At 39.3% G+C, this 26,593-nt stretch overlaps 1 protein-coding gene and 1 pseudogene across 2 annotated transcripts in view; both read left to right on the plus strand.

The window, feature by feature from the left end:
* ZDHHC15 (zinc finger DHHC-type palmitoyltransferase 15) overlaps positions 1-26,593 on the plus strand; it is a 227,303-nt gene that overhangs the window by 188,456 nt on the left and 12,254 nt on the right. Inside the window, exons 10-11 of one of the 2 annotated variants that reach the window (XM_049873317.1) lie at positions 9,239-9,339; positions 24,321-24,399. In XM_049873317.1, the coding sequence (XP_049729274.1) occupies positions 9,239-9,339; positions 24,321-24,367 (148 nt within the window). In that variant the 3' untranslated portion in view covers positions 24,368-24,399. The remainder of the gene's footprint in view (positions 1-9,238; positions 9,340-24,320; positions 24,400-26,593) is intronic. The other variant, XM_049873316.1, reaches the window with a different exon arrangement.
* On the plus strand, positions 3,783-5,209 carry LOC126069692 (etoposide-induced protein 2.4 homolog; annotated as a pseudogene).

Genomic DNA, 26,593 nt, shown 5'->3' on the forward strand with positions numbered 1-26,593 from the left:
TAAAATAGTACACAATACTGGGGAAGTCAGCACAACTTGACCAAGGCAAGGTCATGGAAGCTTCATAGGCACATCCAAACTTCCATAGGGAGTGAATTACTGGTTTGAGGGCTGGGGACCATGATGTCAGGGGCATCTAGCTCAATTGGCATCATATAATTTATAAGGAAAATGTTCTACATCCTACTTTGGTGAGTAGCATCTTGGGTCTTAAAAGGTTGTGATCAGCCATTTAAGATACTACACTGGTGCCATCCCATCTGGAGCAAGGGGAAATGAAGAAAACCAAAGATAAAAGGGAAAGTTTAGTACAAAGGACTAATGGACCACAACTACCACAGCCTCCATCAGACTAAGTCCAGCACAACTAGATGTTTACCTGCTACCACCACTGACTGCTCTGACAAGGATCACAATAGAGGATCCCGGACGGAGCTGGAGAAAAACATAGCACAAAATTCAACTCACAAGAAAAGATCAGACTTACTGGTCTGATGGAGACTGGAGGCAATCCCAAGAGTATGGCCCCGGAACAACCTTTTAACTCAGTACTGAAATCACTCCTGAGGTTCACTCTTCAGGCAAAGATTAGACAGGCCCAGTAATACACATAGCTCAACCATACATATGAGACTAAATGGGCACACCAGCCCAGGAGCAAGGAGGAAAAGGCAGGAGGGGACAGGAAACCTGGATGAATGGAAATGGGACACCCAAAACTAAGAAAGGGAAAGTGTTGACACGTCATGGGGTTAGCAACCAATGTCCCAAAACAATATGTGTATTAATTGTTTAATGAGAAACTAATTTGCTCTGTAAACCTTCACCTAAAGTACAATTAAAAAAAAAAAGAGAGGCGGTTGTTTGTGGAGGCAACCAGACATGCATTTGATTTCCTCCTCTGATTCCTGACTGTCCTTCTTCCTCTATTGCTGTAGGTGAATAGGGACCAAAATGTTGTACCTTGGATGGCCGCTTGATAGCTTTAAGACCCCAGTTGCTCCACAACAAACCAGGAAGTAGAGGTACTGAGAAACAATTTTAGGCCAATTGATAGAAAAAAAATAATAGAGATGCCCCTCAAAACCATGACTCTAAACCTCCACATGAAGGAAGCATATCTTGTGAGGTATTTGATTGTGCACAATCAGTCTCAACACCTGCTTTTATTTTTGTAAAAATATATATAACATGACATTTCCAATTCAGGATTTTTTGGGTATACAGCTTAGTGATACCAATTACATTATTCCCCAGGTTTTTCATTTCTAGGTTAGTAAAGACAAAGCAGGAGGCAAGAGTCTGGTAAAAACAGACATTTTCATGCTTTGTGGCAATATAAACTGGTACCACTCTTTTAGAAATGAATTCAGTGATATGTATCAAAAAACCTTAAGAATGTATGTGTCCATTGATCCAGTAATTCCATTTGTGGGAATATATTCTAAGGACAGAAACAAACTTTATGTACAAAAATATTCCCCAAAGTGCTATTTACAGCCAATAATTAGGAAACAACCTAACTAAACAACAATATGAGAATGGATAAATAAAGATATATAGCCACTGGATGGAATATTATGTAAGCAAAAGTAATAGTTATAAAGATTGTATCACAGTAAGGGGAAATGCTTACCATATTTTATGTGAAAAATGTAGAATCCCAAATGGTATGTTCATTATAATTAGACATATGTATAAATACATATAGAAAAAAACAACAGAAAGGAAATATACCAAAAATGCTACAAGTGGTAAGGACAATAGTATTGGAAATTAATTTACCTTCCTCTATTTTACATATTTTGGGGTGAAATGCTTATATTGTTTTTATGAAGAAAAAGATTAAAACAAAAAGCAGGAACGAAGATTTATTTAGAGTTTGCTGGTAATGGGACTGCATCAGGAATGCAGGGAAAGCTGTAAAGGAGAGATGAGAAGAGCAAAGTTTGTATCCTCTGAGTAACTTTGTGAACCAGATTGAACCACCATCAACTGAACTAGCTCTGAAGCAGAGCTTGTTTACAGCCTTCTTGCAGCACCCTTTAGATCAACTTCTCAGACAAGGATACATTCATTTGTTCATTTATTTGAGAAAACTTTTTGGGAAGATGGTAGTTAAGGAAAATGTTCTCCTCCCCTTCATTCATTGCCTTGATACTTCCTCTGCACCACTTAGTATCTTACAGGTTCTCTCATTTATTTAACAGCCGTGGTATATCCCACTATCCTGGCAATAAATCATAAGACAAAATTGTATCAGTGGGTAATGTTAATTAATAACAGTTTCCAGCAATTATCTGAACCTATTCCACCCATACACACAAATATACACACACCATCACCAGGTCAAAGGGGGGTTTAAAATGGGTCTTCTCTGGAATAGAAATCAAAGTCCACTCACTTAAATTACATTCTCTGTAGATTGCCATCAATAATCTGTCAACATCCAATTAGCCACATTCACAGACAGGAGAAAAGGCATTGATAACATCAAATGAATAATCCATAAATCACTTAGATTTAAATTGGGAATGCATTCAGATATATAGACTCAAATGTTCAAACTGTAACCTACTGTAGCCAATGCATCCCATCTGTTAATGGCCAGAGATTAACCAGGAAAGTGACTCTAGGTGACCATAGATATCCACAAAATAGACCCTATATGCAGATAATTTTCCCTAGAATTGGCACTCTGGAGATTTCCTCTGGCTCTTCTCCCCAGCTTCTAATAACCTTGAACAAGCCAAATAAATAGCAGAGCACTCAGACATTATTATCACCAGTTCACAGGAGCTTATTTTTACTATAGTAAATGATTCTGAATTGGCTAATCTTTCTTGGAAATTCAGAATCGAAGCACTAAAATAATGGAATATAAATTGGAATCATCATTAGCAAACGATATTTATGAAGCTTGCTATGTGTACATGTTGCCATATGGGGTACTGTGGAAAACAAGCTAAAGAGTTGCTTACAAACAAAAACAGCATGGATACAGACCAACAAATAAGATATAGAAAACAATGCAGTCTAATATCCAAAATATATATAAAACTTCTACAACTTAACAATAAAAAGACAACCCATTTATAAAATGGGCAAAGGTCATGAACAGACACTTCACCAAAGAGGATATTCAAGCAGCCAACAAACACATGACAAGATGGTCGAGCTCATTAGCCATTACCCACTGCCAGCAAGTCAATTCCGACTCATTAGTGGCCCTATAGGACAGAGTAGAGCTCCCTCATAGGGTTTCCAAGGCTGTAAATCTTTATGGAAATAGACTGCCCCCCAGACAGCTGGTGAGTTTGAACCACTGACATTTTGGTTAGCAGCTGAGTACTTAACCACTATGCCACCAGTGCTCCTCATTAGACATTAAAAAAGAGATGCAAATCAAAATTACAATGAGATGCCACATCACCCCTGCTAAAATGGCAATGATCAAAAAAAATAGAAAATGACAAATGTTGGAGAGGTTATAGGGAAATTGGAACTCTTATGCACTGCTGGTGGGAATGTAAAATGGTACAACCACTATGGAAAATGTTATGGCACTTCCTTGAAAAATTAGAAATAGAGCCAGCTTCCCAGAGGCTCCATGTGGCCAGGCATGCCCAGTGCAGGTGCAGCAGCCAGGCCTGGAAGTGACCTGGCGAGAACCATGGCAAGAGGCAGAGGAGTAAGTGGCCTGTGGCAGGCGAGGGCCGGCCTGTGCCCATGGCTGCTGCTGCTGCTGAGCCCTTCCTAATGAATATAGTTTGAGGCACTTATCTCTCCTCTGTGTAGTTCATAGTTTGGGTGGTGAAGAGATGGTTGACAGTCTTAAAATCTTTCTCCAGGACCTTGCCAGGGAAATTAAGGGCTCCATCTGAGGTATCTGTACCGTCTCAAAGCTGAATGCTCGAATACAGGAAAAGAGGGAAGAACAGTGTCAAGAAGGGCAAGTAGTGTCCTGGCGTAGAGGAGAACCCAGAGTATAGAGCGGAGGCAAGAGAGTGAGCCATATATAGTTAATAGAATTTTCCAGTGCTGTTCTTGGAATGGAGGAGTATTCTGGTTGAGTCTCCTCTTGTTTTACTGAGTATTTACTCCTGTGCTTCAGTCAGTAATAGCACAAATTATTGGTAATCCATCACTACGTGGAAATATTTGGTCATGGCTGGAATTCTTCCTCACATCAATTTTCAGTGCTCTTTGGGTGCTCCCCCTGTTTGTGTTTAGCAAAGCTGTCAATGTCATTTGATTCCAAGTAGCTGCTCTACCATTTGAGGTATCAGGGAGGAAGCCTCACCTCTTTCCTAGTGTCAGCAGAATAACTGTTAATATGCTCTTCAAGCTTTTGCTGCAGGCTCTTTTCCTTATCCAGGAGATGTTTGTGAGTCTCTTCCCTATCCATCTTGTTGGTCATCTGGTTAAAAAAACAAAAACCAAACCCATTGCCGTCAAGTTGATTCCAACTCATAGCAATGTTATAGGACAAAGTAGAACTGCCCCATAAAGTTTCCAAGGAACAGCTGGTGGATTCAAACTGCCAACCTTTTGGTTAGCAGCCACGTTCTTAACTACTGTCCCACCAGGGCTCTGTCATCTGGTTAGTCTCCTGCATGTATCTTTCTGTATTCACTATTCTGCTTTGAATTTCACTGGTTCAATAAAGAAATTGAAACGCACCAGCAGTTGTAAAACATAGAAAGGAATTGGCCTTACTACTTTGGATTTTGGTTTGCCCTTGGCTTTCCTCACAGCAATGCAGTCCTCATACATTATTAGCTGCCTCTTTTCCATCCTCTTTCCTTTATTCATTATCAGCACCAATGTAGCAAAGACCCCTGGCAAAGCATACCTTTTTCATTTGAGCCTCTTCTCCTTGGTGGTCTTCTTAAGCAACAAAATCTTCCACAAGACAGCCTACCTGCAGTCTGCTCTGAGTAGCTCAACTTCTGCAGAGAAGTTCACTTCATCACATCTACCTCCTGCCAAACTGAAGGCTGCTGCAGGCCACTGACTTCACCTGCCACCCACGGGGGATGGGTGGGATTGGAAGGAGGGTGTAGCATCTCTTTTCCCTGTTCACTTCCCCCTACTCAGCTGTCATGGATTGAATTGTGTCCCCCAAAAATATGTGTCAACTTGGTTAGGCTGTGATTCCCAGTATTGTGTGGTTGTCCTCAATTTTGTGATTAATGTAAATCTTGATCTCTGCCTGTGGTTAATGAGGCAAAGTTAGATGATGTTAAAGAGGATTAGGGAGGGATATAACACCCTTACTCAGATCACATCCCTGATCCACTATAAAGGGAGTTTCCCTGGGGTGTGGTCTGCATCACCTTGTATCTTACAAGAGATAAAAGGAAAGGGAATCAAGCAGAGACTTGGGGAATTCACACCACCAAGAAAGCAGTGTTGGGAGCTGAGCATGCCTTTGGACCAGAGATTCCTGTGCAGAGAAGCTCCTAGACCATGGGAAGATTGATGACAACAACCTTCCTCCAGAGTTGACAGAGAGGGAAAGCCTTCCCCTGGAGCTGACACACTGAATTTGGACTTCTTGCCTCCAAACTGTCAGAGAATAAACTTCTGTTTGTTGAAGCCATCCACTTGTGGTATTTCTGTTATAGCAGCACTAGATAACTAAGACACTAGGGAAGGCAGGATCCGCTCTGCAAAGGGCTCTTTGAATATTCCCTTTTCTCTGAGGAATTGGAGTTTTTTCTCTGTTGCACTTAGATAGAATCTTCCTGACACCAGTATATGGATTTTTAGCACTGTGAGTCTGAAAGGACCACAGGTTTTTCTGCAGCTATTTTATAGCATTTGTTGGACCCTGTGCCTGGATTAATTGAATACTTTGTTTTTCTTCCTGTGCCATTTACCCCACCACCACCACCTCCCCTTCCTGCCTTACACACTTGGATGAATGGATTTTGTAAATGTAACTGTTGTAATTTGTGGATTTGTTATTTTTGTTGTTTTCTGTGAACACATACATTGGATGTGGTAGGAGAAGGAGTATCTCAGTTGCTCCTGGTCACTCCCTTTATAGCCATCACTGTCTTGTTTATTGTAACTCAGGTTAGGCTTTGGTCTCTCTTGATCCACTGCAAAAAATGACCCTGGACTCTCTGTTAACCCAGAACTAAAACCATTCCAGAAGCCAACTCTTCAAAGATTAGACTGGACTATAAAAATAAAATAATACTTGTGAAGAGTGTGCTTCTTAGTTCAAGGAGATACATGAGACTAAATGGACAGCTCCTGTCCAGAGGCAGGATAAGAAGGCAGAAAGCAATAGGAGCTGGTTGAATGGACACGGGGAAACCCAGGGTGGAAAGGGGGAGCGTGCTGTCATATTATAGGGATTGCAACTAGGGCCACATAACAATATGTGTATAAATTTTTATATGAGAAACTAACTTGAGCTGTAAACTTTTCACCTAAAGCACAATAAAAAAAAAATTTTAAAGGTTTTTTTTTTTTAAATGAGTCTAAAGAAATACAACAGGAAGAAAGACCTCGCAACCAGATCTGTTGGGTTTTGAGGAGTGATTTTCTTTCTTCCCTTTGAAGGGAAAAGGCCTTTACCAGTACATAAAGTTCCCCAACTATAGAGAGGTATCAATTCTGGATAAGTGCCACTGCAACACAGAATGCTCAGAGAACCTGAAATTTTAAACCATGGAGATTGAAATTTACTGTTGGTCACTGCTGGATCCGTCTGGTATTTCCAAGGAATATTGGGTGCTACAAATAGGAACTGAAGGTGTAAATTTTTTAAATGCATTGAACCTATGATTGGTTGGCTTTTTTTTCTTGTCATTTTAAGAGACTAAGTTTGGGGGGAAGGGGTGTCAAAACAATTGTACAGTTTTAAAATGTCACAATTAAATGTCAGCTGGCTTCCCAAAATTAAAATAAAATAGAACTACCATAAGATCTTCCAATTCCACATCTAGGGGACCTAAAAATAATAATACAAACAGACATATGTACACTGGTGTTCATTGCAGCGTTGTTCACAATAGCAAAAAGGTGGAAACAACCCAGGTGCCCATCAATGGGTGGATGGATAGACAAAATGTGATACATACATAAAATTGAAGTCCTGATATGCACTACAACATAGATGAACTTCGAAGACATTATGCTGCGTGATATAAGTCAACCACGAAAGGACAAATATTGTATATTTTTGTTGTCATTGTGTGCCATTGAGTTGATTCCGACTCATAGTTACCCTATAGGACAGAGTAGAATTGTCCCATAGGGTTGTCTAGGCTGTGATCTTTACAAGAGCAGATCACCAGGTTTTTCTTCCACGGAGTGGCTGATGGGTTCCATCTGCCAACCTTTACGTTAGCAGCCAAGCGCTTAACCACTGCACCACCAGGGTTCCTCAATATTGTATCGTCTAACTCATATGAAATGACAAGAATAGGTAATTTTATAGAGATCAATGGTTACTAATTATTACTAGGGGTAGGAGGGGGGAGGAAGAGGGGGATAACTCTCTGGGAAGTAGTGAATTTTCGTTTATGGTGATGGAAAAATAGGCATCAACTGAGGGTAATAGTTACACAGCTTAACAAATGTAGCTGTTATCACTAAGCTGTACACCAGAAAAAAGGGCAAAATGGCAACTAAAGTGTTCTATATAATTTTACAACTAGAACACCACCCCCTCCCCCCCTCCCTCCCCCAAAAAAGGCTGCACTTATTGATTCTCGTTGATCTCATGGGTTTAGTTTTCTTGGTTTGAAGGTTTAGGGCCATAGTTTTGTGGGTCTGTCCAGTTAATTGGCCTATTGTTTTTAGAGTATCTGTTCTACCTCCCAGTTTGGTGAGTAGCACCTCAGGTCTTAAAAGCTTGTGAGAAGCCACCCAAGATATAACAATTGGTCTCTATTTGCCTGGAACAGCAGAGGAAGAAGAATACCCAGGAATCAGAGAAGAAAATAAACTGCATGTTTAGTTGCCGTCATAAGCTACTACCTCCATTACCATGAGACCAGAAGAAATGGATGGTGTCCAGCTACCATTACTGAATGTTTTGATCAAGGACCAAGTCTTAGTCTGGGTTTCCTAGAGGAGCAAAACCAGTGAAGCATATATATAAACATAGAGTGATTTACTTCAAGGAAATGACTCACAGTTGTAGGGGCTGGCAAGTCCCAAATCTCTGGGTCAGGTGGCAGGCTGAAGGTTTCTGCTGCCTCACAAGTTTGCAGGGGCTGACAAACCCCAAATCTGCAGGTCAGGTGGCAGGCTGGAAGCCTCTGCTGGCTCACAGGATTGTGGTGGCTGGCGAATCCAAAATCTGGAGGTCAGGTGGCAGGTTGAAGACTTCTTCAGGCTTACATCCCAAGAACTGGAGTTCAGGCAATGACAAGAGTGCAGGGGAGAGAGAGAGAGAGCTTTGCTAGAACATCCATTTATATACTGGAGGCAGGCCACACCCCCAAAGAAACTCCCCTTTCAACTGATTGGCTGCTCACATCAGATTAGAAAGTGGGAAGTGATTACATAGTGTCTGCCAAATCACTAAGAATCATACCCTAGCCAAGTTGACACATACCATTAACCATCATAGAACTGATAGATGGATCCTGACCAAAAGGGGTAAAACTGTGGAACAGAACTTCAAATTCATATGGAAACCAGATTTACTGGATTCATTGAGACTGGAGGAACCCCTGAATCTATTGCCCAGAAATAATCTTTAAACCTTGAACCAAAACTATCCCATGAAGCCATTGCTAAATTAAACAACTATTTAGCTCAATTAACAAAGGATGTTTGCCTTGAGCATTGCGCTCTTATAAAGAAGTATCCATATCAGTTCAAACTAACAGCAGTTAATCTCAAGCACAGATGAGAACTTTAAGGGGCAGAGAGTCTAAATTAATGATGATGAAACAATATGGGTAGAGATATACTGAGAATGGTAACACAATGTGAAATATGTAACCAATGCCACTGAACTGTACATGTAGAAATTGTGAATGGATATATGCTTGGTTGTGTGTACTGTCACTAGAAATAAGTTAATAAAAAATAGAGAACAATACAGCAACTAAATAATGCTATTTAAGAGCCTATTCCACCATGACTTTAGCCAATAAGCCTAAATTTTCCTAATTATCCACCCCCCCATTTCTAAAAGGAACAGTACCGTCACAAAAAGCCTATGTCAGCTGAAAGAGCTTACTGCCTTCTTTTTTCCCACCAGCCCTGGTGATGGACACTCCTTCCCTATGAGGTCTATGAATGAGTCACAGAATCCATTGCTAGCAAATGAAGAGCCCTGGGAAGATGAGGATGACAGCCGAGGTAAGTAGGCCAAGAAGGAATCCATTTCTCCACCCAGCAGGCCAAGTACTAATAAAGTTCATTTTAACACAACAGATATACACTGAAGAATAAAAGATAGTATATGGGGGGCAAGCCTACATGTGCATGTAGACTACTTTTCTAAAAGCTAGAAGGGCAAAGAAAAAATAAGGAAGCAGAGCTTTACCCTCCCAATGTTTTTTTACCATATCATTTGGTTATCTTGAGACTTTTTGTGGGGAGCTGGAAGTTCCTATGCCCTGTATTTCCATTACCAGCCCTATTCCTATTCTTTGTCTCCATGTGATGCTATGCCTACTACTGTGGCCTCTACATTTGCTTATGTTGATAATACTAGTCATCAGATAGTAGTTTTTAGCTGCTGGTCCTAATAATGCAGTAACTGGCTGCAATTTTGAGTGGGAGCTTGTAGTAGTTATCACAAACAGTACCTGGGGTGAATGAGGCTGTGGAATGCAGCTAGGACAGGAAAAGCATTGAAGTGGGGAGCAGAGGTTGGAAACAAACCTTTCTAAATTTTCACCCAGTTAGATTATCCAGGCCCAGGTTCTCTACCTAGAAGTCCACAATTAGAGTAAGGCACTTAACTAGGTTTAAGCAAAGCAAACCAGTCCCAAATCCATAGTTACACCAGCACGTTACATTCTCAAAGTTCTAGCCCAGCCCAAAGAACTTACAACATAAACAACTCCCTTACCTCCTCTTGCTGAGTCTTTATTGGAAAATTGATTGTATTTTGGTCTGTCTCCCTTCAGCCGTCATCCTTTCTGAATAGACTTTTACTTACAGCAGTCACAAGTGATAATAAATCTTATTTTGATATTAAAACCCCCAAACTTTAACACAAATCAGAGACTTATAGGGTCTTACCTGGTTGAAATGTCTCCACTGTGGAAAAAATATTCATATCTGAGCCTTGTGTTGGCAAGAGGAAGAACACTTAAAGTGTAGATGTTGCACTACATCATAAAGAGGTTACTTTCTTAGAAAAAAAACCAAACCCATTGCCATCAAGTCTATTCTGACTGCCCCATAGGGTTTCCAAGGAGCGCCTGGTGGATTCAAACTGCTGACCTTTTGGTTAGCAGCCGAGCTCTTAACCACTGCACCACCAAGGCTAATAATAATTCCAGACTTCTTCAAAAGTATTTAATCATAACAAATGTGTACATCATTTTACAGTTCACAAAGTACTTTCATACACCTTATTTCCTTTTACTCTTACAACTGTCATTTTAGGTAGGCATTATTATTAATACCATCCCCATTTTATAAGTGAAGAAGCTGAGACTCAGAGGTATTAAATGACTTATCCAAGGTCATATAGCAAGAAACAGGTAGATCCTGATTCCAAATCCTGTGTTCTTTCCAATACAGTGCTATATATCTCCTTTGGACAAATACACGTGAGACACAGTGCAATGATTGGATGCCATGTTGCTGTCTGAAGCGTTCAACTACTTCTTACATAAATCATGATAGACTATAAGCCACCTTTAGCTTTAACAAGACCATGATGCCATCCTCTAGATGAGTTTATTCTCTTTAAAGTCCATTGAAGAAGATTCCACAACCCTCCTTTATCGCCAATTCTAGTATCTAACAACTTTAACTATTAGAAAACTGTACTTTTCCCTAACATAAGTTATGCTGCACTATTTGTCCAGGACCTTCTGTTTTATCCTCAGTTGTCCCCATTTTCTGTGCATAACCTAACATGTATAGGCAGGCCTTGCACTTCTAAAACTTCAATTCCTGGGTGCTATAAGTTAAAATTGTGTGGGTTGAACGTAATTTCTTGTAAGAATAATACCAGGGTTTGGTTCCTAGACCAAAATATAATATTTAGTTCACAATAAGTGATATACCGGAAACCCTGGTGGTGTAGTGGTTAAGTGCTACAGCTGCTAACCAAAAGTTCAGCAGTTCATATCCACCAGGCACTCCTTGGAAACTCTACGGGGCAGTTCTACTCTGTTCTATAGGGTTGCTATGAGTCAAAATCGACTCAACAGCAACGGGTTTGGTTTTTTGGTTTTTATAAGTGATGTACTTATACACTACATAATGTAAAGCATTCTAAATTGTATATAAATTAATGAATAGGGTAAAACAGTAACTCATTAAGTAAAAATTTATTATCACAGGAACTACGTAAGGTCTTTATCTTCTTTGAAATTTCTGACTTATTTTAATACAACAAAGCATAAGGTAAAGAAACACCTTTATACAGGAACCATTCTTGAAGCCAACTCTTCAGACAGGGATTGGACCGGACTACAAGACAGAAAATGATACTGGTGAGGAGTGGGCTTCTTGGATCAAATAGACATGAGACTATCTGGGCAGCTCCTATCTGGAGCGGAGATGTGAAGGCCAAGGGGGACAGAAGCTGGCTGGATGGACACGGAAACACAGGGTGGAGAGAAGGAATGTGCTGTCTCATTAGGCGGAGAGCAACTAGGAGTATACAGCAAGGTGTATATAAGGTTTTGTATGAGAGACTGACTTGATGTGTAAACTTTCACTTAAAGCACAATAAAAATTAAAACAAAAAAAAAGAAAGAAACACCTTTATGAAGTCAAGGTATTTAAATAGGCTTCCCCGATGAGATTTTAAAAATAAAGTGTTACAGTGGGATGCAGACCCCAAATTCTCATAAAAAGACCAGACTTAATGGTCTGACTGAGACTAGAAGAATCCTGGCAGTCATGGTCCCCAAACCTTCTGTTGGCCCAGGACAGGATCTATTCCCGAAGACTACTCATCAGACATGGAAGGGACTGGACAATGGGTTGGAGAGAGATGCTGATGAAGAGTGAGCTACTTGTATCAGGTGGACGCTTGAGACTGTGTTGACATCTCCTGTCTGGAGGGGAGATGGGAGGGAAGAGAGGGTTAGAAACTGGCAAAATGGTCACGAAAGGAGAGACTGGAAGGAGGGAGTAGGCTGACTCATTAGGGGGAGAGTAAATGGGAGTATGTAGTAAGGTGTATATAAGCTTATATGTGACAGACTGACTTGATTTGTAAACTTTCACTTAAAGCACAATAAAAATTATTTTAAAAAATAAAGTGTTTAATGTACAAATGCATTGAAAAATGCACAAATCAAAAGTGTACAGGTCAGTGTATTATTCTGAGGAGATTTTAACAGGCATCTTTTTAAAGACTTTTGAGAGACTTAGCTTTAGCATTTTAGTTTTTTGACGAAATGACCCAAATATGTCTGTTCTATTAAAAAAAAAAAAAAGTTTTTTTTTATTACTATCTTTTGTTCATCGTAATTTTCCTTTAGCTTGAATAAAATATATTATCAATTACAATATAACTTTTTCTGCTCTATTCAAAATTGGAATCCATTTCCTCCAGATGGTTGAGTGACATCTATGACCTACCTGCCATTAACTGTCATGAATAATAAGGTGGGTGTGACTGTTAGGGTGATTCTTAAATGCAAACTGCTGTACGTCAAAACCTGCCTATATGTGCGACCCATAAAGAACCCCCTTAGCTTTCCCAGAGGGGAGGAGTCCTAGCTCCTTAATATTTCCTTATAGAACTGATTTCACAATCTTATTTTTACCTTTATGGCTCTGACATCTTTCTGAATGTTCTATGTCCTTTTATTATTGTTTCCACAAGTAACAAAGCTATTTTCCAACCATCATCCCTTTCAAATTAGTTGTAATACTCTTTGACCTTCGACATTGATTTAAGATGCACCATCCCTGGAAATCCAGAGCATGTAGCCACAGTCAAGATTCCCTAGGCAGTGACCCTAACAGAGACATTGGCAAAGACACCATCAGCAGAGCAATGGCTTTTTCTATTTACAAGGGAATAACTCTTTAATCAACACCACTGACTGAATTATGATATTAGCTTGTTCCAGAGAGGTTTGCATCCATAAGTAGGATAAATAGGAATACAGTCCACTTCCTAGGAAAATTTACTCTGCAAGATCTTACCAAGGAGGCTATGAGGTTTCTTTTCACATTGACTTAAATAAGCAACTTCAAGCAACCTGCAGTCCTCACACTGGGAAACAGCTGCTTCTCCCACAGAGGGATCCAAATTGAACTATGTAATAATGTAATATGATTGGCCATAAAGCATCTTCCTCAACAATCTCCCATGAGTTTGTTTTCTTAGCTGTGGATTTGTCTGGCAATAAGGAAAGCCCCCCCATGTGTCTGTCATTTTGTCATACTGTGAGGGCTTGCGTGTTGCTGTGATGCTGGAAGATATGCCACTAGTATTCAGATACTGGCACGGTCACCCATGGTGGACAGGTTTCAGCTGAGCTTCCAGACTAAGACAGACTAGGAAGAAGGGCCCAGTCTACCTGTGAAAAGAATTAGCCAGTGAAAACATTATGAATAGCAGTGGAACACTGTCTGATATAGTGCCAGAAGATGAGCCCCCCGGGATGGAAGGCATTCAAAAGATGACTGGAGAAGAGCTGCCTCCTCAAAGTAGAGTCAGCCTTAATGACATGGATGGAGTCAAACTTTTGGGACCTTCATTTTCTGATGTGGCATGTCTCAAAATGAGAAGAAACAGCTGCAAACATCCATTAATAATCTGAATGTGGAATGCACGAAGTATGAATCTAGGAAAATTGGAAACCGTAAACAATGAAATGGAATGCATAAAGATCAATATCCTAGGCATTAGTGAGCTGAAATGGACTGGTATTGGCCATTTTGAATCGGACAATCATATGGTCTACTATGCCGGGAATGACAACTTGAAGAAGAATGGCATTGCATTCATTGCCAAAAAGAACATTTCAAGATCCATCCTAAAGTACAACGCTGTCAGTGATAGGATAATATCCATATGCCTACAAGGAAGACCACTTAATACGACTATTATTCAAATTTACTCACCAACCATTAAAGCCAAAGATGAAGAAATTGGAGATTTTTACCAGCTTCTGTAGTCTGAAATTGATCCAACATGCAATCAAGATGCATTGATATTTACTGTTGATTGGAATGTGAAAGTTGGATACGAAGAAGAAGGATTGGTAGTTGAAAAATATGGCCTTGGTGATAGAAATGATGCTGGATGTCACATGAGAGAATTTTGCAAGATCAACGGCTTCTTCATTGCAAATACCTTCTTTCACCAACATAAATGGTGATTTTTTTTTATACACATGGACCTCATCAGATGGAACACACAGGAATCAAACTGACTACATCTGTGAAAAGAGACAATAGAAAAGCTCAATATCATCAGTCAGAAAAAGGCCAGGGGCCGCCTGCAGAACAGACCATCAATTGTTCGTATGCAAGTTCAAGTTGAAACTGAAGAAAATTAGAACAAGTTTTTGAGAGCCAAAGTATGATCTTGAATATATTCCACCTGAATTTAGAGACCATCACAAGAATAGATTTGACGCATTGAACACTAATGACCCAAGACCAGACAAGTTGTGGAGTGACATCGAGGGCATCATACATGAAGAAAGCAAGAGGTCATTAAAAAGACAGGAAAGAATGAAAAGACCAAAATGGATGTCAGAAGAGTCTCTGAATCTTGCTCTTGAACATCGAGCAGCTAAAGCAAAAGGAAGAAATGATAAAGTAAAAGAACTGAACAGAAGATTTTGAAGGGTGGCTTGCGAAGACAAAGTAAAATATTATAATGACACATGCAAAGAGGTGGAGATAGAAAACCAAAAATGAACAACACACTCTACATTTCTCAAGCTGAAAGAACTGAAGAAAAAATTCAAGCCTCAAGTTGTAATAGTGAAGGATTCTATGGGAAAATATTAAACGACACAGGAAGCATCAAAAGAAGATGGCAGGAATACACAGAGTCATTATACCAAAAAGAATTGGTCGACGTTCAACCATTTCAAGAGGTGGCATATGATCAGGAACCGATGGTACTGAAGGAAGAAGTCCAAGCTGCACTGAGGGCATTGGCAAAAAACAAGGCTCCAGAAATTGAAGGAATATCAACTAAGATGTTTCAATAAACAGATGCAGTGCTGGAAGTGCACACGTGTCTATGCCAAGAAATTTGGAAGACAGGTACCTGGACAACTGACTGGAAGAGATCCATATTTATGCCTATTCTGAAGAAAGGTGATCCAACCAAATGCAGAAATTATCAAGCAATATCATTAATATCACATGCAAGCAAAATTTTGCTGAAGATCGTTCAAAAGCTGCTGTAGCAGTATATCAACAGGGAACTGTCAGAAATTCAGGCCAGATTCAGAAGAGGCCATGAAACCAGGGATATCATTGCTGATGTTAGATGGATCCTGGCTGACAGCAGAGAATACCAGAAGAATGTTTACCTGTGTTTCATTGACTATGCAAAGGCATTCGACTGTGTGGATCATAACAAGTAATGGATAACATTGTGAGAAAGGGAATTCCAGAACACTTAATTGTGCTCAAGAGGAACCTTTACATAGATCAAGAGACAGTTGTTCGGATAGAACAAGGGAATACTGATTGGTTTAAAGTCAGAAACAGTGTGCGTCAGGGTTGTATTCTTTCATCATACCTATTCAATCTGTATGCTGAGCAAATAATCCAAGAAGCTGGACTATATGAAGAACGGGACATCAGGATTGGAGGAAGACTCATTAACAACCTGCAATATGCAGATGACACAGCCTTGCTTCTGAAAGCGTAGAAGACTCGAAGCACTTACTGATGAAGATCAGAGACCACAGCCTTCAGTACGGATTGCACCTCACCATAAAGAAAACAAAAATCCTCACAACTGTACCAACAAGCAACATCGTGATAAACGGAGAAAAGATTGAAGTTGTCAAGGATTTCATTTTATTTGGATCCACAATCAACAGCCATGCAAGCAGTAGTCAGAAATCAAAAGACATTGCATTGGGTAAATCTGCTGCAAACGACCTCTTTAAAGTGTTGAAAAGCAAAGATGTCACTGTGAAGACTAAGGTGCGCCTGACCCAAGCCATGGTATTTTCAATCACATCATATGCATGTGAAAGCTGGACAATGAACAAGGAAGACTGAAGAAGAATTGATGCCTTTGAATTGTGGTGTTGGCGAAGAATATTGAATATACCATGGACTGCCAAAAGAACGAACAAATCTGTCTTAGAAGAAGTACAACCAGAATGCTCCTTAGACGCAAGGATGGTGAGACTGCATCTTACATACTTTGGACATGTTGTCAGGAGGAATCAGTCCCTGGAGAATGACATCATGCTTGGCAGAGTACAGGGTCCATGGAAAAGAGGAAGACCCTCAACAAGATGGATTGACACAGTAGCTGCAACAATGAGCTCAAGCATAACAATGATTGTGAGGATGGCGCAGGATCAGGCAGTGTTTCATCTGTGGTACACAGGGTCGCTATGAGTCAGAACCAACTCAATGGCACCTAACAACAACAACAACAACATAAGGAATTCAAATCATCTGAGCTCAGGATAGTAGCCTAAAACTTCTTAAGATTCTAGGCTTAATTCTGATAGAGAGGGTCAGAGAGTTCCAGAGAAAAGTTGTCCCAGAGTTTACAGGGAACTTCCCAGTTCTCCCTATCATCTAGAACAAACCTAAGCTCATACTAATCTGCCTTTCAATGATTCCCCTGTCCTGATCCACAAATTAGAGCCTTGACAAATGATTGCCAAGAACATCCAGATTTTGGTTATTTGACAGGACCTGAACTCAGTTTTGGCTTTCATGTAAGTACCAAAGTTAGCACCTGTCAATTGTAACCATGTGATCTCTGTCCATTAGGCTTATTTCCTAATAAAGAAGATAGAGCGAGTCCCTTTCCTTATTCTCACTCAGCTCCTCATCACCCTGGTTTGAGAACCTAATAGAGAGCTCCAGGTCAGGACCAAGCCCCGGAGAACACAATAGTTATGCACAGCCTGTGCCAGTTACTCTATATTGGTGTATTAACTATGACAAGAAAAACATTTTTGAAAGAATGAAGTGGAAAAAGAACTGAGCTTTCCTTAAAAAAAAAAAAAAGCTTTCCTTAAGTAGCCAAAATTGCTTTTAAAGAAGCTAGAAATGGGCTCTTTATTTTGATAATTTTTAAGAATATATCCCAGGAGGGATATTTTTATCGAGTAAAAAAATCTCTATAATAATAAAAAAAAATTTTAAAAACCTGCTTGAATTTGCTAGTGCAGCTTTTCCGATGTTAATGATAACCAAGGCTTGGAGGAATTAAGCTTCTTCTTGCCAAATGCTGCTGGATACTTATCTAGAAAAATATTGACTTCAGACTTCAGTGTATTGTTGTTGTTGTTAGGTGTCACCAAGTCAATTTTCTACTCATAGCAACCCCATATGACAGAGTAGGACTGCCCCATAAAATTTTCTTGGCTGTAATCTTTACAGAAGCAGATCACCAGGTCTTTCTCCCACGGAGCCACTGGGTGAGTTCAAACCATCAACCTTTTGGTTAGCAGTCAAACACTGAACTGTTATGCCTCCAGGCTTCCTTTCCAGTGTATTAAGTGTTTTTATATATAACCTAATTTCTCACTCCTTTACTTTTTTTTCTTTTTACTTAGGTAAAGCTTTCTTTGTATGATACTTATTAGTAACTGCTCAAGGTATAAGGAGTTTCTGGTTTATTTTTAATTGGGTAGTTTCTGTGGTCATAATAAATAGCCTGTCAGAAAGACTAACAGAAGAAATAAGTTAGCGTTTATTGGGAGTATATTAAGAATATGACATTGAACCCATAAGGGTTGTTATACAGTATGGTCTCTGAACTTAAGGGTCCTGCATTTATTTGCAGAGATAAAATAGATACATGAAAAGTTGCCAAAAAAAACAATACAGGATATGTTATTGACAAAATGAGTGGGACCGTAAAGTTTGTGTGATAGAAATTCAAGGAAGAGAGTGATTCATGTGGTCAAGAATGGCTTCACAGAGGAGGTAGACTTTGAGCCTTAAAGCTATTTGGATCGGTGGCAAGGAATGGAGAGGCAGAGGTTACAAGCAAAGTCACAGATTGTATTGCACAAGACCCCAAGCTAAGTGAGGGAAAAAAAAAAAGTGAGGAGGACATGAAAAAAAGTAACTTGGTTCAGCAAATGTTTGGGCAATAAGGGGTTGGATGGGAACTCCTTGAAGTCAGAGACCATGTCACGTTCATTTCAGTATCCTCTGCAACCATAGCAAAATTAGGTTGCATATAGAAAAAGATTGTTAGATTGATTTGAAAGGTAAATTGGTATCAAATTGGATAAAACATTAGATGCAAGACTAAGAACTTTATTCTATGGGTGATGGGAAAAAAATTGAAGGTTTTTGAGCAGGGGCATGATGTGAGGAACATGTTTTAGAAAGATGATGAAGTAATACTCCTATCAAAGCACACTTCCATCCTGTGCCAGAGATTGCTATAATCCCCGGGCCTTCTGAGAGGATTGGTAAGAGCTCTCAGTCTCCTCATCAGAACTCAGACTTTTCCAGTACATCCTGTATACGAGTGCCCTGGTCCAGAGATAAGAGGCTTTTCACATCAGGAGTTTGTGCTTTAGAAGCTTCTCTGGGTGATATTCTGTGAAATCAACTCCTAGTGAGAGAAAACCATTGATTCTTGCTTCAAGAGTAAATTATTTTCTCTATTACTTAGTTCCTTAGGACTAACCAAACTTGTATGATTATTTCTGTGGAACTTTAAGACACTGCCACAGGATTTAGATAGGGTCCTGAGTTAAACCCATGCTTTCTACCTCAAAGAATCTACTCCTTCAGGAGTACCTAATTGCCCTTTTTTATTCCCATACATAGACAGGCAGGGCCAACTAAAGAAGAGCCCTTGTTGTTGTTGTTGTTAGGTGCTGTCAAGTTGGTTCCAACTCATAGCGACCCCATGCACAACAGAACAAAACACTGCCCAGTCCTGTGCCATCCTCTCAATCATTGCTTTGTTTAAGCCCATCATTGCAGCCACTGTGTCAGTCCATCTTTTCAAGGGTTTTCCTCTTTTTTGCTGATCCTCTACATTACCAAACATGATGTACTTCTCCAGGGACCGGTCCCTCCTGATAACATGTCCAAAGTACATGAGACGATGTCTTGCCATCCTTACTTCTAAGGAACACTCTGTCTGTATTTCTTCCAAGACAGACTTGTTCTACTCCAATACCATAATTCAAAGGCATCAATTCCTCTTCAGTCTTCCTTATTCATTGTGCACCTTTCATACACATATAAGATGATTGAAAATACCATGGCTTGGTGGGTTTTTTGGGTCAGGTGCACTTTAGTCCTCAAAGTGACATCTTTGCTTTTTAATGCTTTAAAGAGGCCTTTTGCAGCAGATTTGCCCAATGCAATACTATGATTTCTGACTGCTGCTTCCATGGGCATTGATTGTGGATCCAAGTAAAATGAAATTCTTAACAACTTCAATATTTTCTCCGTTTATCATGACGTTGTTTATAAGTCCAGTTGTGAGGATTTTGTTTATGTTGAGGTATAATCCATACTGAAGGCTGTGGTCTTTGATCTTCATCAGTAAGTGCTTCAAGTCCTCTTCACTTTCAGCAAGCAAGGTTGTGTCATCTACATATCGCAGATTGTTAATGAGTCTTCCTCCAATCCTATTCTTCCTCATGTAGTCCAGCTTCTTGGATTACTTGCGCTCAGTCAATCCTTTTCCAGCTTTCTATATAGGAATTCTAGACACACTGCCATATACTAACATTTTACCAGCGTGATCTTCCCAGGAGACATATACTTATGATTATACATTTAGGATGATTAAGTGAGTGGCTCTTCTCCTGTTCCTTCATATATTCCTACCCCAGTACTGTTCTGGGGTAGAAAGTCTGGGTGGTTGACCAAGAATATAATAGGAAAAGGAGGAGGGAAGAGGGACAAACTAACATTGCTGAATGCCTATTATATGCCAGGTGATTTATAGGCATTTTCACATTTAATAGTGATAATCACATTGTGAAATATAAATACTAAAAACCAAAACCAAACCCATTGCCATCGAGTCGATTCCGACTCATAGTGAACCTATACAACAGAGTTGAACTGCCCCATAGGGTTTCCAAGGAGCAGCTGATGGATTTGAACTGCCGACCATCTGGTTAGCAGCCCAGTGCTCAACCACTGCACCACCAGGGCTCCAACTAAGTAACCCCATTTTATAGATGATGAAACTCAAGTTCAGAAAAGCCCAAAGTCACACAGCTAATAAGTGACAGAAACTGGCTCCAAAGTTCAAACCCTTAACTGCTATATCACCAGTATCACTCCTTTGCTCCTATTTACTTTTTAAGGTCCATTTCAAAAAAAAAATTATCTCAGTTCCTGTGCCTCTTTAACCAGAAACAGAAGGATGGAAAAATGTGGATAGAGCACTTGAATGAGAATCATTTCCCAGCTCTGTGACAAAGTTCATGATGTGGCTTTTGGAAAGTCCCTTTTCCTCTCTGGACCTCAGTTTCAACTTCATGATCGGTAGGCAATCTTCAGCTCTAGAGTGTGATATTCTATGACCCCCATTTGATACTGAGGAGTCAGAAGTCAAGCCGAATAACTACAACCTGACATCTTTCACCAGATGGTTCCTTTCCTTTTTCAGAGGGAATACTAGAGGCCACTATAAACTTATATTATTAATACACCTTCCACATTCTGGAAGAAAATTTATTTCTTTAAGTATCCTCTATATATACACCCAGTTGCTCCCTCCTATCACCTATCGGGCTATAAACAACCTACTTTCACACTTGTCATTTGCCTTTGTCCAAGAGAAGGAATCCTAGGTCTCATCATTGAAAGCATCAAAGATAATACACTGGGTTAGAGAGAAGTACTCCTTTGGGTAGCTAGGTATCTTCTAAGTGACTTATTCCCCATGTTTCTAGAAAAGAAGGGAGTATGCATGTCCTCAGCTCCTGGAAACCTTACCTCATGGAGTAATATCATGGTTATTTATTTTACAGCTTTACCTATGTTGTCCAACCCTGGGCTCTGAATTGGTATGTTTCCCTTAAATAATGGTCTTCAATCAAGCAATTCAGTTTAAAAAGCATTTTCTCAGGGAATACCTTAGACTAGGTACTTTGGAGAGATATAAATAAAAATAAATGGTGGCCTCTGCTATCAAAGAATTTTCAATCGTAAGGAAGGATAAGAAAAACTCGTAAGTCTACCACAAGACTTGATGTACTCATTGCCATAAAAATGATGCTTATAATTACATATCTAATGTAGGCTTATCCCTGTGCTAAGTACTGTGTGATACGTATAATAAGTATGTGTTTATTAAAAATGCTTAAACTCTGAGTATATCTATATAAGGAAAGGGAGTATGGGCTGTAGTGGTAAGAGGTTTCGAGGAAGAGGCAGGACTTAAGCTAGGTGTTATTAGGATGGGTAACATCAGAATAGATGCTAGGAAGAAGGAAGTAGCATTTCAGGTAAGAGATACAACGTGAATACGGTAAGAACATTGAACGATCGATCATCATTCTGAAGCACAGCATTGTGTGTCGTCAGCAGTAATCTTAGAGAGGTAAGGTATGGCCAGATGATAGAAGGCTTTGTAGACTTGGTACAGTAGGAGATATCTATCAGTTTTCTTGTCTTAAGTGATTTATTAATATAATGAAAGATAAATTTTAGAAATATTACTTAGGTATGGGTATGCAGGATGGATTGGAATCTGGGGAGACAGGAACCAGAAAGAGTAACAGAAAGCCAGGCCTGTGTTACAGTAGCTTCATGAGTGGTGGTAACACTAGAAATAGAAAGAATCAAAGCCAAGAGACATTTTAAATAACTAGAAATACTCTTGGTAAGTAAGGAGATCTGGGAGTCATTTGTATAGAGATGGCAGTTAAACCCATGAAAGAGGAAGGAAATAATGAAACTAGGGAAAGGAGATAAAATGTAAAATTTGGAATCACCTAAGCAGTGTTGATATGCATCCATGTGGACAAGGAAATGAAGGATGTAAGATAAAGTCAGAGGATCAAGGATAGAAACTTAGAAGACACTCATAGTTTGGGGGAGAATATCACAAATTTACAGTGAATGTGAAAGTACTCCCCCTATTTTACAGATTTAAAAAGCTGAGGCTGGGGAGGTAAAGTGACTTATGTAAGGTCATAAAGCAGTCACTACTCAACCTAGGTTCTTCCAGACTCCACATTGTGTCTTTTACTCCTCCCAGTCTCTGAGAACCAATGGCTAGAAAGAAGGAAACACATACTGTCACTGTCACTTGTCATGGTATCAAAAGATTATGTGGAAACCTAGAATTTTAAAAGAAGGGAGATGCAGGACAAGACAGGAAGAGAACGAGAACCAAAGCAGCTTACATGAAGACTAATAATTCTTGGTTCAAGTTCTATTGAACAATGGTAAAATCACTACAGCATAGGACAGCAAGAGCTGGTAGGGGTTGGAGGGAGCAGTATAGGTGCAGACAGTAGATGGAGAAGGTTAATTGACTTCTTAAATTCTGCATTTGTCTTCTATTATGCAGAGCCTGATTCTTTGAGGTTATCTGCACTTTTCAATTTGGGCCTCACAGGTGATGAGCCTACCCCTGAAGTATCAGCTTAATCTCACTTGGGAGTGAAACCATGAAGGTAGTTGATAATTGGGTTTTTCAGCTCAGGCTTCAATGTCTGCAAGGGCCTAGTTTTAATTCAAATAATTGCCAGGAGGAAGTGTTCTGTGCCAAATAAGACTGTGGGCTGCCGTTGAAGAAAGTAGAACAAACCCACTTAGCAGAATGCTAAAAGCCAACTTTTGGAAAGGTACATAGCCAGACCACACCTACAAATTCTGAGACAGCCAACCATTAGCCAGGAGTGAACATAGAAAGAATTAGAATCACTTCCCTGGAGTGGGAAAGCAAATAAATAGTGCACTGCACTTCCAGAATTGCCTTTCACTCTTTATCAGTCTCCTTGGTAGAAATGTTGGATAAGTGGGATAAGATGAATGTTTAAGCACTAGCTGCCTCTTTTTCTCCATGAGTTTTTGACAAATATAAGTGAGTTATTCTCTATAGTCCCTTCATTTGAACAGTTGGGCCAATTCGGCTGCTTTCTGTTCAGACTTAGGGATAAGAATAGCCAAAAGGTTGGTATTCCAGACAGGACAGAATATTGTGCCTGGCATGGGGCTATGGTTCCAAAGACAGGCTTTCTCAGAGCCACTTTTACTTTTCCCCTCTTCCTGGAAGAACACAGCCTTGTCTCTGCAAATCTGCCTGGTTGACTCATTGGCATGGGAGTCTGCCAGCCTGCTGTGGCAGGGGTAACCCAGACCTTAAACCTATGGGAACACTTTGAATGACTCATTGATTTCAAAGGCAGAAAGTATAAGAGACAACTACTGTCAACTTTTTTTATCTCAAAGTGCTAAGCACATTATTATGCAGGGAGTATGAAGAAAGTGATTATCTGTACATTAAACAAGCTGATTTGGAGTGTACTTTGCTCCCCCAAAATGGTGGGTGTTAGAAACAAAAGCATTTATACCATAAATGACGTTGCATGTTAATCCCAAAGCCTCTTATTTTCTAGAAACCTTATTCTGTTTTAGAAACATACCAATACCTAAAGTACTATAATAGCTATCTCAATGTCCAGTGGAATAACAGTAAAATGGTGATTTTGTGAGTAGCAAGACCTAAACCATTCAATTAAAGTCAGATGATGTTGAGCTGTTATCATAGCTATTTAAGTCAAATACCAGCCAGTATTATAGATCATATTATTCTGATATATATTTTTTTAAATATTAGTGCATAGTACAGCATACTGACTAGTAGGATGTGCATGTCTGGACTGGTTACAAATGCTTTAGAGATTTGCGGGTGTCTGCTGCTTCCAGGAATTGGACAAAAACAAAATATGCCAGTGAGTGAATATCCACCCATGTAAGAGACAAGGACATGTGATCACCTTCACTTTTCAACCTTACAGATTATCCAGAAGGCTCATCATCTCTTGCTGTGGAAACGGAAACATAGCAGTTCTCACATTTCTCGCATCTCTCAGACAGGTCAGTATTCTGAGGGAGGCACATACAATGCCACCCGCACTACTAAAAAGCGGCCTTGGGAGCAGAATTAGAAAAGGGGTGAGTTCTCATTCTAGTGAACACGGTGTTAAATTCTTCACTCTTCTACCACTCACATAAACGTAATTTCTACACGTAATTTCCCTGTGCAGTGTACTGAAAAAAGATTCCCTACAAACTCAGTTACATCACTTGGGCTAAAAGACACCAGGGGATCCAGAAACAGCCAAACATTCCGTTAGGATTATTTACTTCATACTGTGAATGATATACCTTGTCCTGGTGCACTCCAGGTCTCTGATTGAAATTATATAGATTACAAATAGGTTCTTTTTGCCTGACTCCATTATATTAGTTAATAACTTATTCTCACCCACTCACAGATTTAAAAAACACCCTCCCTACACTCCACCCCACCTAAAATGCACTAATTTGTTAATGGTAGGCTGCCTTACCCATGGGCTTCTCTTTTGTAATTCTCTTCCTAGTGAAAAAGTAAACAGCTTTTTCTTTGCAATAAAAAAAAAAAACCCAGTGCCCTCGAAATACTTACAGGTAAAGAAACCCAGTATAGTTCGGTATTAAAAGGAGAATTTTGGTAATAGAAATACCGTGGAACTCAAAGCTCTGATCTCATAAGCCTTCCAATTCTATCCCCATGAAAAAGCTCACAATTATTCTGTAGCCTATCCATCTATTTGTGCGCTCTCAAATCTTCACTACTTTCCCTTATATAACTCCTACTGTATACTAGTGTAGACAGTATATAGGACTTTGTATGTGCCAACCACATTGTTATTTACTTAATATATGTTATCTCATTTAATCCTCACAACAGCTCTGTGAGGTGAACATTATGATTCCTATTTTATTTATGAGAAAACCAAAGTCCAGAGAGGTTAAACCACTTATCTGACGTCACATAGCTAGTAAGTCACCAACATAAGCTATCAACCCAGGGTCTGTCTGACCTCAAAAGTATGTTCTTTCCACTATGGCACTACATTAAAAAAAACTACTTAGGCTGTTTATTTACTGTGCATCTTCACTTATAATCAAAGGTTGAAAAGAGGGAAGAATTAAGAATTAAGGCTGTCTTGCTTTTCAAAGCTCTGATGAAATGTTTGATGTTTAGGTAAGACAGCTTACATGGTAGTAGTATGTAGATTTCAGTTATCCATGGTGCTTATCTCTTTCATTTTCTTAACATTTTACTAAGGGTTTTCTATAGATGTTAATAGATGTTAACAAATGTAAAAGGGAAAAAATTCTCTGCTAAAATAAATTTAGGAAACTGTATGAGTAAAATTAGAACGATGTCTTTAGTGTAAGAATTCCCATATCTTTTACTGTGCTATGCAAAATAATGGGTTTTATAAATCTCCAAGAGGAGGATATAGTAGTTCCCTGAACTCATTTGACTAAGGAACTCTTTATTTTGTGCAGATCATGAAACCCTGTCTTTAGTACAGTACTTATCAGGACTTTTAATATGCTAAAGAACTTGGTGAATCTCCAGAAGTAGAATAATTTATTTTTCAAGCTTATTTGCCCCGTAACCCTTTTTTCTCAGAATATCTTGAGTGAACATTGAACCATGAAATACATTTGTGATATACTTCCCTAGATAAGCAAATTTGGCTTTAAGAAATGCCTTTTTCCTAGGGCATTCTGTTCCAATAAATTAACTGATTAATTTTGTGGGAACAACAAAGTCATGTTATGACAATAACAGAAGTCTTTGGAAACATAGGAGAAAGGAGTGGGAGAAACATTTCAAAACTTGTTATGATATGAAGAATTTTTAAGTGTATGAACATAATTATTACAGTAATGTTGTAAAAACTCCAAACTGGAAACAGTCTGAATGTCTACAGAGAAGAAAATGGTTGAATAAGTTGTGTATGTACAAATTATTAGATATATGTATTTTCCTTTTTCTTGTGAAAATTTTTTAAATTAAAGAACAGTAAGAAGTATAAAGTGAAAAAATTCCATGTATTTATAGCTTAGAATTAACAAATGCTAGCATATTTTCAGGAAACCCTGGTGGCGTAGTGGTTAAGTGCTGCAGCTGCTAACCAAGAGGTTGGCAGTTCAAATCCGCCAGGTGCTCCTTGGAAACTCTATAGGGCAGTTCTACCCTGTCCTATAGGGTCACTATGAGTCGGAATTG

This window comes from Elephas maximus, chromosome X (genome assembly GCF_024166365.1).
Source record: "Elephas maximus indicus isolate mEleMax1 chromosome X, mEleMax1 primary haplotype, whole genome shotgun sequence".
Lineage (NCBI taxonomy): Eukaryota > Metazoa > Chordata > Mammalia > Proboscidea > Elephantidae > Elephas > Elephas maximus.